General features: G+C 40.4%; 1 protein-coding gene across 2 annotated transcripts in view; it reads right to left on the bottom strand.

Moving 5' to 3' along the window:
- Nucleotides 1–5,123: 5,123 nt before the first annotated feature.
- The window catches only part of slc9a7 (solute carrier family 9 member 7), a 29,803-nt gene continuing 16,950 nt past the window's right edge, over nucleotides 5,124–17,976 (bottom strand). The window contains exons 13-17 of one of the 2 annotated variants that reach the window (XM_028588029.1): nucleotides 15,393–15,443; nucleotides 12,982–13,045; nucleotides 12,119–12,201; nucleotides 10,217–10,322; nucleotides 5,124–6,474 (exon numbers count right to left, since the gene is read on the bottom strand). In XM_028588029.1, coding sequence (XP_028443830.1) covers nucleotides 6,214–6,474; nucleotides 10,217–10,322; nucleotides 12,119–12,201; nucleotides 12,982–13,045; nucleotides 15,393–15,443 — 565 coding nt within the window. In that variant the 3' untranslated portion in view covers nucleotides 5,124–6,213. The remainder of the gene's footprint in view (nucleotides 6,475–10,216; nucleotides 10,323–12,118; nucleotides 12,202–12,981; nucleotides 13,046–15,392; nucleotides 15,444–17,976) is intronic. The other variant, XM_028588031.1, reaches the window with a different exon arrangement.

Consider the following 17,976-nt stretch of genomic DNA (forward strand, 5'->3'; position numbering starts at 1 on the left):
TAGATGCCTATGCGAATAGAATTCAAATATCAATAACTAAAATATATCAAATAGAACATTTACCTCTATGACGACATCATTTGACATCTGAATTGTCTTGGTGGCATTAAAAGTTAACAATAGGCGCAAATTATGGAATATAGCGGTCTCTTTTAAAAAGTAATTTTTTTTTGTTAAATATATCTATAGCCGCTTTCCGACCGGAGGGATTTTTGCAGTTCCTAGAACACAACGTTCCTAGAACCATTTTTTTCTTGTGTTCCGACTGGACCAATTTGGGGATTTTTAAGTTCCTTTGGCCACAGTTCCTGTAACTCTTTCAGCTCCTACTACAGGGCAGGGTCTTTTCCCTTTTCCGCATAGTGGTGGTTGGCTGTGTTATAATAAAAGGTCAGTTCCTATGGCCACTTGGCCAGTGTGAATGCAAATGGCAAAACCGGTTTTGGGGGAAGAGTAGTTAGTAGAACTGTTTAGAAGTGGACTGTTCCTATAACTACGTTCCTGTAACTACTTGGTCGGAAAGAAGCTATAATGAAAACGTATTCAACTTTTATGACAATGCAGGATATGTGTAACGTAAACATTTTTCAAGTTACAGGTGAGCACAAATGCATGTCAGTTAACCCTAAAGAATGCAAACTGCCTTTGAGTGCTTCTTAGACCAAAATGAACACAAGTTTGACAATTTTTATTAACATGTTGACATGCAAACCATGGTATGGTAGAACCAGGCAGCCAGTTGCTACTAAAAACAACAGGTGCACATAGTCACATTTGAGCTACATCTCATATTTCTCAGGTACACAGAGAGCATGTAAATATAGCCAGCAAGACAACTGACAGCACAACAGTCTGGAGATAGGAGTGCACATGAAGGTTATATAAGAGTCCCACGAGTGTCCTCTGCTTGAGGTAAAGTGCCAAACTCTGCTCGTTTATTTTCCTGCAGCCACCAGTTAGGTCGTCCATGATGTTGCTGTCCATAAGGTGCTACTACGTCTCGAGGAAAAACTGTCTCCTGCCCGTGGCGACAAATGAGAGTACTTGGTCCGTCTTTTTTCTTTTTCGTTAATAGATATAGCCAGAATGAAAAGGACATTCTTAACAGACATGATCAAAAATCACAGTTCTGTCTGATTTTTGGAGACAACATATCTGCTGTAAGTTATATTGTATCTTGAAGATGTGTCAATATCACAGAAGAGATGGTGTAAGCATCAGTCCAATTATAACAGCAATGGTTTGTTGAGACAAAATGGCGAATATCGCTATCACCAGACTGTGAAAGGAGATGTTAGACAGAGAGCACAGCTCCACATTACTTCTCACTCCAGCTAGAATTTAAGTAGCCATGGTTAAGTGTATACAGCTTGGCAACAGCTTACGTAACTAAATTCATTTCCTCTTTGGAGGTCCCCAATGAGCCATGAAAACTTGCGTGGGGCCTGCCCTTGTGTACTCACACATAAAGGCAGCAGCCAGTGTGTGCAGTGCCGTCCAAGTAGAAAACAAAAGACGACACGTGCTGTGTGGTGAATTTAAAACGGGGAGCGGTACGGATGTCTAGACGTAGTTAAAAGGGAACACAAAATGTGTCAAGTTCCGGAAAAATGAAAGAACAAAAAAAACTCCTCCTAGTACTCCCAGAGCACCAGCCTTATGGGCCTGGGTACGCTTCTGTTAACCCAGAAAAGTCTCACAGCTAATACGCTTCTATTTATATTTATTAGATAAAAGCTAAATATAACATCTTGAGGAAAGGGAAATATGACCAAATATTTTCCCTCTTAATCATGCTGCGCAGGAGGAAGGGTTCACGCAAAACGGTGAGGAAATGTAATAACAAGGTCACATAAGATTAATTGATGCAGTATAAATATTTTATAATTCACATGGAGCGATGCTAATCAACCTGTAGGATAACAATAGGTTCCGTGTTCTGTAGTCAAATGCCAGAGAGAGACTCATGCAGTGGGTCACTGTCATACGGAAGAGGATCAGGGCCACGTGTGAAAAATGTAGGCTACTTGAGTTCTGAGTTTAAAGTCAGAATCCCGAGTTTTAATTCAGAGAATTCTGAGTTGTTTTTTCGTTTGTTTTTTAAGTCAGAATTCTGAGTTTAAACTCAGAACTCAAAAACACTTTTCACACGTGGCCCTGATCCTCTTCCGTACGGTCTGTATTGAGGATTTGCATGTTGAAGAGGAGCCTTGATATCACTTATCTCATTAGCCACAGGTGAAATGATGTCATCATACTGTATAGTGTAAGCTGCACTGGATGTCACACTTGCCGTGAACACAAGATCTAATCTAAAAATCCCATCTAATTTTACTGTAATGTGATAATTAGCTAGCTTTATAGGCTCTGGTAGAAGGCATTTGTTACCTTTGGACTGAACTAGGCTAGCTGTTTCCCTTTTGTTTCAAGTCTTTGTACTAAGCTAAGCTAACTGGCTGTACAGTAAATGTAAAGCTACAGCTAGCAACCTGGCTCAGCTGGAAGGTAACAAAATCCACCTTTAAAGTATCATATATCCCTTAATCTTTTTAAGGCTAGCTGTTTCCTTTCTGTTTCAAGTCTTTGTGCTAAGCTAACATAACTGGCTGTAGGCTATAGCTTCATATGAGATATTTTACAGATATGAGAAAAGGTATTTCATTTATTATGTAACTCTCCTCCAGAAAAATAAATTCCCCAAAACTATTGCTTTGACATAATCATACACAAAAGACGTTTAAAAGCATTGCATCATGTTCTACAAAGTCAGTCTAAAGGACTTATGTTTGCAAAATTAAAATGTATGCTGACAAATAAGAATGTAGTCTTTAAAAAAAAAGGCTTTAAACAAGAATAGGACAGCACAAATTAGAAATCTATGTCCGTTGATAATACAGCTATGAACACTAGATTATTACAAAGACTAATACCAAAAATCCCATCAATGACCTGTGTACTGGTGATTCATGAGACCAACTCATCTTATCATTCTGTTTAAGTGCTAATAATATCAACAGATTTTTGAGGTTAATACATAAGGTAAACAGCCACATAGACACCATTTTTAAACACTGCTGATGCAGGTAAAGGGTGAGTACTGCTCGGTGAGGTTCTGTTCATTCTTTCTTTATCATTCTCCGCTGGTCAGTGTTTTGTATCAATGGCTGCTCTTCTTGTTAAGTCGTACTTGTCTGAAAGTTTGAACACTTGAGTTTAAAGTTGTCAGATGCATCTTATTAATGATGGAGTATAGCTTGTCAGGAAGGTGGCTAAATAATGCTCCAAAGTTAGGCTACATTTTGGGGGAAAACTGGCATGGTCATTTTTAAATAGGTCCCTTTACCGCTCACCTCAAGATATCTGAATGAAAGGGGCGGCCTCTAGCTCACCCAGTATAGCGAGCGCCCCATGTAGGCTGAGTCCTTTGCTGAGTCCTAGGGTTCAAATCCAACCTGCGGCCCTTTGCTACATGTCATCCCCCCTTAATCTCCTCCCTTTCCTGTCTATCCACTGTCACTATCAAATAAAGGGAAAAGCCCCCAAAAATAATCTTTAACCCTCCCGTTGTCCTCGGGTCAAATTTGACCCATTTTCAAAAAGTTTCTATATCAGAAGTTATGGTTTCTTTAAACCAAATAGTCAAAAATAGTAACGTGCATGGTTCCGTACAACGCTCTTCACAAGTTAAATAAATGATCAGTACACTACTTTCATTGAATTTGGGTGTTTTATCCAATTTTTTTGCATTTGAAGACAAAAATTGACAGAACAAAAACTTCAAAAAAGCGCAAAAAAAAAAAAAAAAAAAAGTTACAAAAAACATCAGGAAAAGTGACAAAATAAGGTGAAAAGCCACAAAAGTTTCAAAAAAACGTTGAAAAGAAAAGTTAGGATAGGACAGCTAGGTGAGAAAGGGGAGAGAGAGGGTGGGGGGAAGACATGCAGGAAGTCATCACAGGTTGGACTCGAACCCTGGACCTCTGTGTCGAGGCATAAACCTCTATGTTTATGTGCGCCTGCTCTACCTGCTGAGCAACCCGGCCACTTAATTTAAAATCTTGACCCAGAAAAAAAAAGCTGCATGGTCAACGGGAAGACAACACAAGGGTTAAAAATAAAAAAATATGTGAATGAAAACAGGTTCTATGGGTACCCACGAGTCTCTCCTTTACAGACATGTCCACTTTATGCTAAACCCATGCAGTTTGGGCAATAACCATGCAGGTTTTCTCATGCAGTATAAATGTGGTATTTTCGCCTATTCTAAAATGGTGTATGTGAATATTTTTGAATACTGGAATCTGCATCTTTGAATTGCATACATTGGGTGTGACTGGAAAGATGAGACTCATGGATTCAATGAGAGGCTGGGGTGGGGACTAACATTATCACACATTAATACAACTGGTATTCATGTGTGATGCCATTTAGTGAGGCCATTTTCTGAAACTTGTGTCACTGTATATAATGTTGTGTCGTGACCTCTTGGATACTCACAGCCTCATGAAACTTTACAACCACAAACTACAGACCTAGGGCATTCAGGGGATGTATGGCTTTCCTAGGTATTCTGACCATAAGGGGGTTTCCAAGCAGTTTCCAGAACAGAAGTGCTCCCCATCCAATGGCCTAAAAAATGCAATTCTTGCAGAAACGAAATACCACTAATGTGGTATTTTGGAGGGATTTCTGACACTTTTTTATCAATACTTAGAATGGTACAAAATGGTTAAATTGTGCACCAACTCTGTGTAACAAATAATTATTAACCCAAAAACTGCTGCAACAACTTATGAGACATAAGTAAGCATGAGAATGGCCATCATGAACTCTACTAAGCTCTTATACACTTTCACAATTTAATTAATATTTATATCCGATTAATAACTAGAAATACTTGACACAGTGCTGAGCTGCATTAATCCTCAGGTCCCCAGCTTTCAGATGCTATATACCACTTCTATGTGGAATCTACTGTTGACCTGCTATCACGCCCTAAACATCCCCTGTCCCCCACCCCTACCCCTCTAGGAAAAGGGGGGCGGAACAACTAATCGATTACCGAGAAAATCCTCAGATTTATTGATACTGAAAATAACTATTAATAAAATGGATGCATCTGATCATTTTAAATATTTTTTAAATCAGTAGGCAATGTAGAATTTTTGCAAAGCATTCCAAATTATGATGAAGACCTGCGCTTTATTTCACAGTGCTGAAATTGCTCAGAGGGCACATCTCATGTCTGTTTTTACAGTTTTAGAAAATCAGCATTATCTCATAAGAAACAATACAATTAGCATCAAAACCCTTGCGTTCCATGTTTGTGTTATTGTTATGAAAACCAGCCCAGCACACAGAAAAAGATCCAGTTCAAAGACTTGATACACATTTGTAACAATCATGGGATGTAATGCACTGAAAGAAGCTGTCCCACTAGAGAGGAACAAAGCTCTGCATTGTAGCCATTTACATGCTCACATTCTTCACCCCTGTTACTTTGCCCATGACAGGCTGTGTAGGCTGAGAGGGGAACACATCCACTGGCCCTCTCTCTCACATGCCACAGTCTCATCCACACAGATAGGTTTGTGTGAAACAAAGGACATCCTCACAAACATACCAAACACTGGTCTATTAGCAGCTTCAGATGAATGGTACAAATATGCCAGAGAACTCGGTCTGATCTATAAACTATTCAAGTTTGGTTAGTGTGGCCTCATTTCTGCATCTATATGTAGATGGGGTGTGACTGCAGAGAAGCCACTTAGCATTTTCTCAGCAGTGTGGTGGTTTTCTCTTCTTCTTTTCCACTCCAGCTAAACATTTTCAAAAATGCAGACTGAATCTCGCATGTGGATATTTTATTTTGTCCTCACATCCTGCATAAAGGGGTCCCTCTTGTTTCAGAAACCATCAGTAAAATCGCAGTATAACAGCACGATCTCCTGACGCTCTAGAGGACACATGTCTTCTGGAGAAAAAAAAAAAAAAAAACTCCAGCTGTGTAATGAGGATGAAATGCTCCTTGAGCTCTGCTCCCGGGCCTGGAGGGAATCCTCCCCCTCTTATCTACTCCCACATGTCCTCTCGGTCTTATCTCTGAAGGACTGGACGTTCTGCCCGCAAGATGTGTTGGTGGGGGTCTAAGGGCGAGGCGGTCTGGGGGTCAGGTCAGGGAGGTTGGCGGTGCAGGCAAAAGGAGGGCGAGGGTCAGATGTGATCCTCGATAGGGAAAACCAGGCGCGTGCCGCGGCTCAGCAGCTCCTGCTCGCGGGAGTCCAGCTCGCGCTCCAGCGCCTCCTCGGAGGTGCTGCCGCTCCTTTTGCCGTTGGCGCTCCAGCCCGAGCCTCCGGCTGCGTCGGCGCCACCGCCCGACGCCCCGTTGGCTGTGATGGCAGTGTCGCCGAAGGTGAACGTCAGGTCGCTGTCGTTACGGAAGTCAGAGTCGTGGTCCCTCAGCTGCTCGTGGTTCTGAAAACACATTCACAGTGGAACATGAGGGAAGGGATGGAGAACATGGGGGAGTCACACACACACACACACACACACACACACACACACACACACACACACACACACACACACACACACACACACACACACACACACACACACACACAGTGTGGTGTGAACAGGTGGACAGACTGACATCAACAGTGCAAAGGCTCATAAGGAACACTGTGGAGTTACAGAAGGGAAGAAAGGAGACGTTCACTTAGTAGCCTGTACTGCAGCAACTGGATTTAACCCTTGTGTGGTGTTCATGTTTTTGTTACACAGCTAATGTTCCCGGGTCTGGTGGACCCACCACATTATAAGGCTTTTAAATCAATACAGCCATAACAATTTATGTAAAAAAAACTTAACAGATATTTACTTTAGCTCAATTACCATTGATATATACATAATTTATGGTTCATATTTACCATTTACCCCTGTGAGATCACATTTATGATCATTTTCGTTTTATAAAAAAGGTAAAAAAAAAAATTAGAAACAAGATTTTTGATTATTATTGGTGCTTATTTCTTAGAACTTATTAAGAATAGGTGAAATTGCTTGAAATGTAAAAAGTTTGTAACTTTGTGTGGGAATAGCAGGTGCAGAAAGACAACATTCCCACACACAGTCACCTACACTCAGACACGCACACAGACAGACACACACAGACGCACACAGCAGGCCCAGTTAGGATGAGGACACAGTTCCATTTCATAGCACCTACAATTATTACACAATTAGGTCCAGTAGACCCGAACACCTCATATGTAATAGTTATGTGTCGGGTGGGGGGTACTGTGTGCAGTCATTGAAAAGAAGTTATTTCTTCACAGAAAATGAGCCAAGGCCAATGAGTTTGAGTTAGAAGAAATAATAAATAGCAAACATTGAAAACAGGTCACACAGACCTGAACACCATACAACGGTTAAGTGAAGCTGAAACCAAACCAAAAACCATAGGAAACCACAGGCTGCACTAGAACAGGCACACCAACCCTACAGTGAACGAGTATATGTGCTGCCAGTTGTGAAATGGACTTGAATTGTTAGAAAAATGAGACACCCAATTTAAAAGCACAAATTGCATGCTGGGTAAGTACTGAATAGCTCTAAAATTGTAGCATGAGGTTCTCCCAGCTCTAATTGACTGGCTGACAATCAATAGTCTGCCCATGTCCCCGGGGGGGAACAGGATGATTCAACGTCGGGTCAACAGGGATGAATCAAATGAAAGGACCGGGGGGAAAAAAGAAAGAAAGAAATTACATAATCCCTTCTCTCCAACAATTATCCAGAAGAGGAAATGGGGGGGAAGTCCTCATGTAGTTAAAAAGGGTATGGTGCCTTTTTTTTATTTATTTATTTATTTTAAATAGTGACACAAATGTTAACTGCAGAAGTAAAAATAAACATATTTAGATTCATTATAAATGAATATCAAATGCTAATGTATAACGTGTGATTGTATTACAATGAATGTGGGCACTGTAGTTTATTTTGAGTTGATCCCACATACACCATTGTGCAGCTATCAATACTCTACATTACAACATGTTAACAGCTTGGAGCAGCCACACAGCCCACATGAGCAGCGTGACTTTTCTATAGGTCGGCTGCGGTACATCTACAGATTCAAGGTCTCTATTCTTTCTGTGTGACGCGCAATTCACAGCTAAAAGAGACAGTGAAAATGATCTTTTGACAACCATATGCAGAATATGTCACAGACATGAAAAAACAAACACTTTAGCCTTCTAGCGTTTATGTGGACAATATCCCTTAATTTCTTAACAATTGGCTTTTATTATGAAATATATGCAGGACAAACTCAACGTAGAAAGATAGGGCTGGCAGCAGCAACAGCAGTTTGTGGCACAGGCGTTATCCTCCCTCCTTTAGGGAGTCTTTTCAAAGCCTTTGGTCCTTTCATTTATAGCACACAATGTTACATTTATAGTTACATTTAGGGTTCGGTTTAGTTACTTTTCAAAGCTTTCAAGCCTGAAAAGTATATTCTACAACCACATTTTAAATGTTATACAATTTGGGGTTAATGGAAACCAAAGTTATCCAGTTTGTGAAACATTTAATTCCCTCCCCATTTCATTATATCCATGACCGAAGAGGAAACCATGCAAGGAGCTTTATTTAATCCTGCCTCTCCCCACTTGGCACCACAGAGCCCTGGACGGTCCTGATTATATGAACAACCACCTAAATTCATGGCGCGCCTGGCAGGCAGCTGGCAAACCAACAGCAACAAACCAGGAGAGGAAAACATAAATGGATCCAGAGCTGAGGACAGAACAACATTTAAATGACAGACAATCTACAGTAGGTCTACTTTGCAGTAAAGAAATACAATTTAGATTTTATAACCCGACCTTGCAAGGCTTTTTGGGTTACTGTGAAAGGAGAGTATAGTAGCCAAAAGCCTCCAAGTCAAAGTATTTCACAAAAATGAAAAGGGGAATTGGCCATAGTGTGACTGCGCGGTCAGTGGGTGTTTCTGTGTTTAAAATATCAGAGCGTAGTGTCTTTCAGAACAGTGATCATCATTGAGGTGGCACTGAAAAGGGCCTTTTGTAATGCAAAAAGGCTTCTCAACTGTCCATTTTTTCCTCTTGCTGAAGTGTTGTGCTTTGTGTGTTACTGGCAGGCACTGAGAATATTTTGATGCTATTACGGTTTTCCTGAGAGAAGAACCTTCAGTATTCACAGAGAGCATTTGCAATTGATCAATGTTTTGCTATACTATTTATTTGCTTCCGCAATGCAGAACAGTTTCCTCTGGCCTCTGTGATTACTGAGATATAATTTGCAGCTTATGCATTTCTTAATTCTTTAGTAACACGATTTCTTAGACTTTTGTATACAGCCATGTCATTATTTGAGAAGCTTCTAATCGCAGTTCGTAGAGCTAGAGCCCCCTTTGTTTCATACGTTTTTGAATTGAGTCATTTACCCAAGGTAAGGACGATTTCCAGTTGTTTTTGTTTTTTTTATTAACTTCCCAAAAATCTCTTCCACTATATTCATACGTTCTTCACAACAATCATGTACATTATCTTTATCCATAACTTTATCCCACTGTATTTTATTTAGTTCACTCTCCAGAGTTGGAAGATCACGTTTTGGGATGGTTAGTACATAGGGTTTGGATTGACGGGGAGTTGGAAAACGCTTTTTTGTCAACTTCCTTTATGTTCAAATCATGTTGTGATCAGACATGCCAGTCAGGGGCGCCTGGGTAGCTCACCTGGTAGAGCAGGCGCCCATATATAGAGTGGTAGGGTCCAATTAGGTGAGGCGGAGTTAAAAGAGCTTCAGGAGAAGGCAAGATAGAAAGGACTTGGTGACTTGCTTGTGAGGTTGCCGTGTTGTTTGTTTAATGTTATTCTGCCTCAGTTTAAAGTTGTTGTATTTCTCAGGGTTTTGTGCCCTTTGCTGGAGTATTTTTTTATTGTTTTGTTAATCAACACCACCGTTTTTTGCACGTTTCCAGCTTCCAGTCTGCTTCTTTCGGGTGACCCCCCCCACTTCATGGGCCTTAGAATGAGGTGGGGGTTTGCTGCACTCTGACTGGATAACATGCAGTGAAAATATTTTCTACAGTGTGAATCTGCATTTTTCACAGATCACTGGTCATGTAGAAGTGTCACTGTGTATTTGCTGTGTGCATACTGTTATTTTAGTGCATGTGGACACTCACCTCATATGCCTGGGGGCTGGTCAGACAGCTCGCCAGCGGCCCACAGTAGGCGGGCAGAGTGGAGGTGAGAGGCGGGCCGCTGTGTGTCAGAATGGGCTTCAGGTAACTGAGCAGTTATTAAGGGACAATGACCCAAAGAGCTCAACAAGACTGCAAAGGCTGGTTCAAGTGTGAGTATAGTTAATATCCCAATGCTGTACCACTTCTAATAGGACATCCCTGATAAATGATGTACAAGCTTTAAAATAATGCTTTATTAAAAAGGTTAATAAATCATGTATGCTTTAAAGATCAGTTATCAGCAGACCCAAACGGAATCTGCAGATCTTTTTTATTTTTACAGTTTTCAGCAGTGATCCACAATAAAAATCAGAGGAATTTAGCGGACCGATTTTCTACTTGGGGTGTAGATGTGTTAACATTCTCAGTTTTATTTCAATTTTTTTTAATTAATTTAAGATCTGCAGATAGAATCTGAAAAATTGAAATAGGTGTATGCAAAATTCTGAACATTAATAAAATACAAAAAAAAAAAAAAAAAAAAAGATCTGCAGATAATCTACAAAAAAAATCAGCAGAAAATTCTGCAGAATTCTGCATCTGCAGATTCTGTTTGGCCCTGGTTATAAGCCATTAATAAGAACTTGGGTTGCTAGGTAGGTTTTTATGTTTTATTAATGTGTGTATTTTAGTGTGTGAATTTTCATAGTATGTGTGTCTTCTTTTAAAAACTCTGTAAAATGTCTTTGAGTGTTGCAAAAAGCACTATATAAATAAAATGCAGTATTGTAATTATTATTAGGTTGGGAAAAACGGTTCTAAAACAACCTAGCAACCCAAATGTTGCTCTTATTTGAAAGGCTTATAACTGATCTATTAAGCATTAGTAAATCAATTATTAACCATTATTAAATCCATTAGTTACAGTTTATAGAGCCTTTATATAAAAGTGGTACCAAAATAACGGATAAAACACAGTTTTGAAGCTAATTCCAGCTTAGTCTAGCAGTCGACTTTGAATAAAACAGACCGAGCAGTCAGTCATTTCCCTTAAGAAGTTCTCCTCCTGCAGTAACTAACCATACAAATAGTTGCATAATGTCTTCCAGCAGGATATATTTGGAGTTTAAATCTTTATGGGATTCTGTGAGCAGCTAAAGGCTAAAGTCATTTTGTGATGCTTTGCAGCAGTGCAGCAGAGAGTGCTCTTGTTTGTAATTAGTCAGGCTGTATTGCATTCTGGGAAACCCAATGCCCTGTTCAACTACTGGTCGAATCACTGGTGCCTGTTTTGGGCAGAGAGGCTGTCTGCTCCCTGTCAGAACATGTATGTTTGAACAAAAATCTACCTCGGTTGTTGAAATCAGCAGTCCACTGCACAGTTGGCAACCCAGAAATAAAGTCACTAAAGTCCCTGTGTCATGTAGGTTTACCTCAGCCTCTGCAGCGCTGGGACTAGAGAGAAATCCACTCTGCTTGCCTCAGCTGCGTCTAGCACATGTCACCAGGGAGAAAATGTCCGCTGTAAAACGCCGCTGCTCGGCTCAAAAGCAGGTACACAATCAGCCACCTAGGAAGGCAGTTGTTCCGGAGAGAGGGAAGGAGGGAGGAGAGCACATCCTCCCTCCTTCTAAACAAATTTACTTGAGTCTGTTTTTGCAGCCAGTCTGAGCAGGGACAACAAATTTGATGGATTCATGTATATTATTGTGATCCCATAATCCAGGATGATCCAATAAAGACACCGGTTGTGATTGTGACTTTGATGGGTTGTACAGTGTACAAAGGGAAAATAGGCCCTGGACAATCATCCCATGCGCCAGTTCAAACAATGAATTACCTTTAAAGCAAATGATAAACATATTGTCTTTGGTTTTGTACAGCAGGGCACAGTAAGGATACTTGTGATCAAAGGTGTACCACAGTCTGAAGAGCCACGCACTCTCCTGTTTGGTTTTACTTTGTCCTTCAGCCTGGGGGCCATCCTGGAGAAAGACATGGAAAAATCAACATGTTTTCATATTCAAGATTTGCTCTGTGAAAAAGATTTAAATATTGTTGCAATCAAGCTGTAATACTTATCCAGTAAATTTGGTTAATTTGGTTGAGTTTTGTTCTGCTTCTCATCTTAAAGCACAATTATTTAAACATTTTATAATCACTCTCAGACAAGGAGTCATTTTGTATCTGACAAACTACTTCCATGTCTTTGGACTTGCTGACTGTGCTCCGCGTCGACATAATATTGCAGAAGTAAAACCGCTTCAGCGGTGGGAGCAGCGCTGACCTAGTCTATATCCACGATGTTCCACTTCCAGGATTGCTCCGTTGCCTCCGGAAATTCTGCCGGATGTCCCTCATTTTGGCCGGATGTCCGTCCCCTTCCTCTTTCTTTGTGTTGGCGTTCTAACCTCTGGTGGATTTGTGAGGACTATGGTTAACTGCTCCTCAGATCTCTGCAGGGTAAATCCAGACAGCTAGCTAGACTATCTGTCCAATCGGAGTTTTCTGTTCCACGACTAAAACTACTTTTGAACGTACACATGTTCCACCAAAACAAGTTCCTTCCCGAGGCTATTTTACAGCAGCACTGTGGCTCTGCTCAGCCGCACCCGTGAAGATTGTGATTGGTTTAAAGAAATGCCAATAAACCAGAGCACATTTTTCGGAATGCACCTCCGCAGCGCTATGGAGGAAGGTCTGGCAAAGCAAGGCTAGCGTTGACCTAAAGCGAATAATAAATTAGTTCTGAATGAGATCCTCACCCCCTGTAAGACCTGGAAGCTGTCTCCACATGGCCCCGCGTCTTGATCCGGGTCTACACCAACACTGGAACAAAGGAACAAAGCAGAAAGAAAATATATTTAAAAAAAACAGAACTATATAAAACAATTCTTATTCTTCTAAAACAAAATTCTCTGAAGTAACTAAATTACTACAAACACGCTTACAAATGTGTTTAAAATTTGGTTAGATGCCAATCAGCGGTCATTTCCAGCCCTTTATATTGTAGGTCTGTAATTTCTCTTCTTGTAAGTTCTGCTGTTTTTGACCTTATTTTGTAGACTGTTCACTTTGAAACAGAAATAATCCTCTATCTTTTTGTGGCTACTGCACCTGCAGAATGCATCTGCATCTTTGTGGCTCCGATACGTGTCAGAAGATTCTTTAAAAGCCCACACATCAAAGTGCTAACTGCTAGAGGAGGCAGAAGAACTGGGGTGACCTATAACATTAGAGGAACTTAAATCTGCATGAAAAACTGTTAAAAAAGGGAAAACACCGCGGTTGTATGGAATTCCATCAGAGCTTCTTCTACAGTATTTTGACAAGGACCTACCATTTTGCAGGCTTTGACTTCGACCACAGGGAGGGGCACCAACAAACCAACACTGCGCTGATCTCCGTTATGCCAAAGAAGGGCAAACGTACTTACGTACTTTATACGCGAATCCCACAGCCATAGTCTCAACCAATGGTTTGCATTCACAGCCATATTTTCAGTCGTCAAAGCTGGACATAATTCCCCCCCCCCGCCCCCCGGTTTCTCTTACCAACAGAGAAGGATTAAACTCAACACAAGCAGATTTTAAAAGGGGCACTTTTAATTCACATAAGCTCTGAGTGGAGCAGTCAAGTCTAATCCTTGTGGACAGAGGCCAAGGCAGAGACGTGTAGCCTTTCATGGTGATACATCTGAAACTACAACTGACACTATCCAGTAGGTGTAACTCATGTGAATGGTTATCTTTAGTCTTTTCCATGACAGCCATGCAGAGGCGATATCTCTTCTGAGGGAATGAGGAACAGCCCGTTCTTATGCTTTTCACCTTAGTAGCTTGAGAAGGAGCAGGGTATGGGTATCCAACTTGTCTTTTAGGACTTTCTCCTCTCACAACTACACACATACACACACACACACAGACACACAATCTTCAGGGGGTGGAGGTTGCATGAAAGCCAAGGAACATGCAAAAACAAAGAGGTGCGAAGCCTGCTGGCGCTGCGTCAAGAAGGATCTGTGAGGAACTGATCTGATTAAAACTAGGCCTGTCACGATAACAAATTTTGCTGGACAATAAATTGTCCCAGAAATGATTGCGATAAACAATAATATTGTTGTTCTGAGACCATTTTCATCTAATATAATGGCATAATAATGCAGGTACACCATTTCAAAGATCAATAAACTTTTATTTCTAAAGAATATTAAACACTGGAACTGGAAGACATTTTAAATATCCACAATAAATGAACAAAACAACCAAAAACAAGAAATAAAATGGACTCTCTGTCTCTGTTAACAAAAAACTTCAATAAAAACCAAACACACCGTAGCATACGCTTCCTCTGATAAACTGTGTCACACACACACACACACACACACACACACACACACACACACACACACACACACACACACACACACACACACACACACACACACACACACACACACACACACACACACACACACACACACACACACACACACACACACACACACACACACACACACACACACACACACACACACACACACACACACACACACACCTTTAATCCTAACCCTAAATAACATCCCCTCCTCTCCTTTACCCCTTCAACTATTCCTCACAAGCAGTTTCGTGTGCAGGGTTTCTGTCCTCTAGGGAACACGTGCAATCCTGAGCAGAGTCAACCTGGAGGAACCATCATGGCACAGCTCTCAGTTTCTTTTCTACCTTCCTCCACACACTTTTCAGATCAGTTCACACAGGTCTGTCAAGCCATTTCTGGGGAACATTGTGTCATTTGTTTTTTGCACTGCTGTGTGAAATACTGGTGGAATGTCCACACAAAAGCCAAAAAGAGCAAACTCAGGTTTTCACATCACCCAGAGAATAGGCAGCACCTCCACCACAGCTGGGCTGGTGTGTGACGCAGTAATATTTCTGGTCAGTGGTTTCAAACCTGCTTTCCTAAAATATTCATATTTATTTAATTTTTATTTTATTCTGTCAATAACCATCCAATGTAGTCTCTGAAAAAAAATGTCATTTTCTCAAGAGTATCAACTTTTCCCATAGCCCTTCACCAAAAAACAGAAGTGAACAGTGAAAAGAAAGAGTCCCATCTGAAGCAAGCACACACTTTCCCAACACCAGTTACGGCCAAAACAATTCAGATACAGCACCTGAAGTACTGCCACTTTCCATGCTGGCGTCGCTCTTCCTGCAATGCAAAGCTGTAACATCATAAACATATAAACTCAATATCGAGCACATTACAGTGAAGTTATTAGGTGGTTTATTTAGCTTCTTCTATACAAGGAATTTGCATATTAGATACTCATGAGGAACTGGAACTGTCACAGTATAACACAAATCTCTGAACTCTCACATTTGAGCTTAACATTAGATACAGATGGGGATTATATGTTAATTCTCAGAATCAAAGATGTTTTAATGTGTGAAAATTACAAAGTTTCTATATTTTTACACATTAGTCATTAGATGAAGTATATTATCTATGCCATTTAGAGGATCAAAAGCTATGTTGAAGTCAGTGTTTTAGACATACATGTGAGTGTAAGCAGATAACAGTGACCACTCAGTGTACAGCAACTGTAAACAGTAATTGGCAACAGTCTCCGCCAAATATGATCCTCTGTTCTGGGGACATGCACTAATCCTCGGACTTGGCACAGAGGCTCAGCAGATGTTCAGGCCACATAAAAAAAATCTAAAATAAAAAAAGCACTGGAACCAAGCCTTTTTCTCCAAATAGTCATTATATATGAAGAATCTAAATAAACTCAGTAGTACATTAACTAGTACTGCACAAGTCAAATTTTAAGGTACTTGTACTTTACATGAGTATTACCATTTTCTGCTTTATACTTCTGTTCCACATTTCAGAGGAAAATATACTTTTTACTTCTAAACATTTAGGCTATTTGTTAACCTTTGTTTTTTTCACCTAACCTATTATTCAGGTTAATAATGCAAATACAATCAACAAATAAATGAAGATGTATTATTATAGGTTAAGATAAGGGGAGAAATGTAAAAGCTAACAGTATATAAAGTAATTCAAATGACTTTACCCGTTGCAACATTAAAGTGATGAACACATTATTGCATCAATAATTATAATCCAGTGATATAATATACATATTTCATTCTGCATAATTAGTACTTTACTTTTGGTACATTAAGTATATTATGTAAAGTAAAATTCAAATGCAGGACTTTTAATTGAAACAAAGTATTTCTAAGATCTGAGTACTGCTTACACCACTGACACTCAGCACACGTTACTATGGATACTATAAGTGCACCTAAAACTTTCTGCATTAGAGTTGAAAGTTTGGTAGCTCTTCCCTGACTCAGCCTGAGCACATTGGGATCTCTTCCTGTCTCGATGGCTGCACTGCCAGGGCTCGGTGAGAAGCTGCACACCTGCCTGCTCACAAACCATCCATCAAAACCCAATAACCGAAACCAGCAGCGTCTCCTCTCACAGCAGACCTCCACAGTCCTCCATCACATCACACCTCATCACAGCTTCTTCCTTTTGACTCATCAGCCAGAGCGTTGTGTCACAAAAACTGTAATTGACACCTTGCAAATTTAATCTTCAGTATTAAACACAGGGGATTTTTGTTTCATATTTTTAAATGCCCTATGTAATGCGATGTCCGACTACTCCTCTGGGCTTCGAAAGTGTCCCCCCTAAAGAGTAAAAAAAAATGTATGCACATATACAGAGGGTGAGCCCATGATTGCAGAACACGGCTGATACCCGCCTGCCATGCACCACATGTCCCGGTTACCATGGTGATGAGTTCATGGGGGAGATTTTGGCAGCGCTCTAAACCTCTACCTAACACAATGGTTCCTGTTTTTTCCGAGAAGGCATTACTCATATTAAACAGAGCCTGTTCGCTCAGGCCGCCACTGTCACACACATCACCAGCCTATAATCCGTTTTATCATGACAAATGGAAGCTCCAAGTGCATCGTGGTCAGACAAAAATAAGTGAGGCTGGGCTCGAAACAGACAGATAAAGCCATGCAAGCAAAGTGCTAAAGCACCAGTCTTACCCCTGATAACATCTCAAGAAGCTTGTTCCTCTCAGATCCACATCACCTTTGGCTCTGGAATGATCTTGTTTCTAAGAGTTAGTGCTGAATCTGAGAGGAAAGAACCTATAGTTCTTCCTATAGTATAAAATACCAATATGACTTAAAAGCTCTGGATGAAAAAGCATGGGAGATGGAAAGTAAGCAGCAGTGGAGAACTCTGGCCCCATCTCCTGGACGATACCACCAGGCAGCACATGATTCATTATATACATACATATATACATATATATACACACACACACACACACACACACACACACACACACACATACATACACACACACACACACACACACACACACACACACATATATATATATATATACATATATATATATACAGTGGGGGAAATAAGTATTTGACCCCTTGCTGATTTTGCAGGTTTGCCCACTTACAAAGAATGCAAAAATCTACAATTTTAATCATATGTACATTCTAACAGTGAAAGACAGAATGCCAAAGAAAATTCCAGAAAATCACATCATATGAATTTATTAAAATTGATAACCATCTGATGAGGAAAAACAAGTATTTGACCCCCTGGACAAACAGCATGTTAATATTTTGTAGAAAAGCCATTATTGGCCAGCACAGATGTCAAACGGTTTTTATAGTTGGTGACAAGGTTTG

Source organism: Perca flavescens, chromosome 9, assembly GCF_004354835.1.
Source record: "Perca flavescens isolate YP-PL-M2 chromosome 9, PFLA_1.0, whole genome shotgun sequence".
Classification (NCBI taxonomy): domain Eukaryota; kingdom Metazoa; phylum Chordata; class Actinopteri; order Perciformes; family Percidae; genus Perca; species Perca flavescens.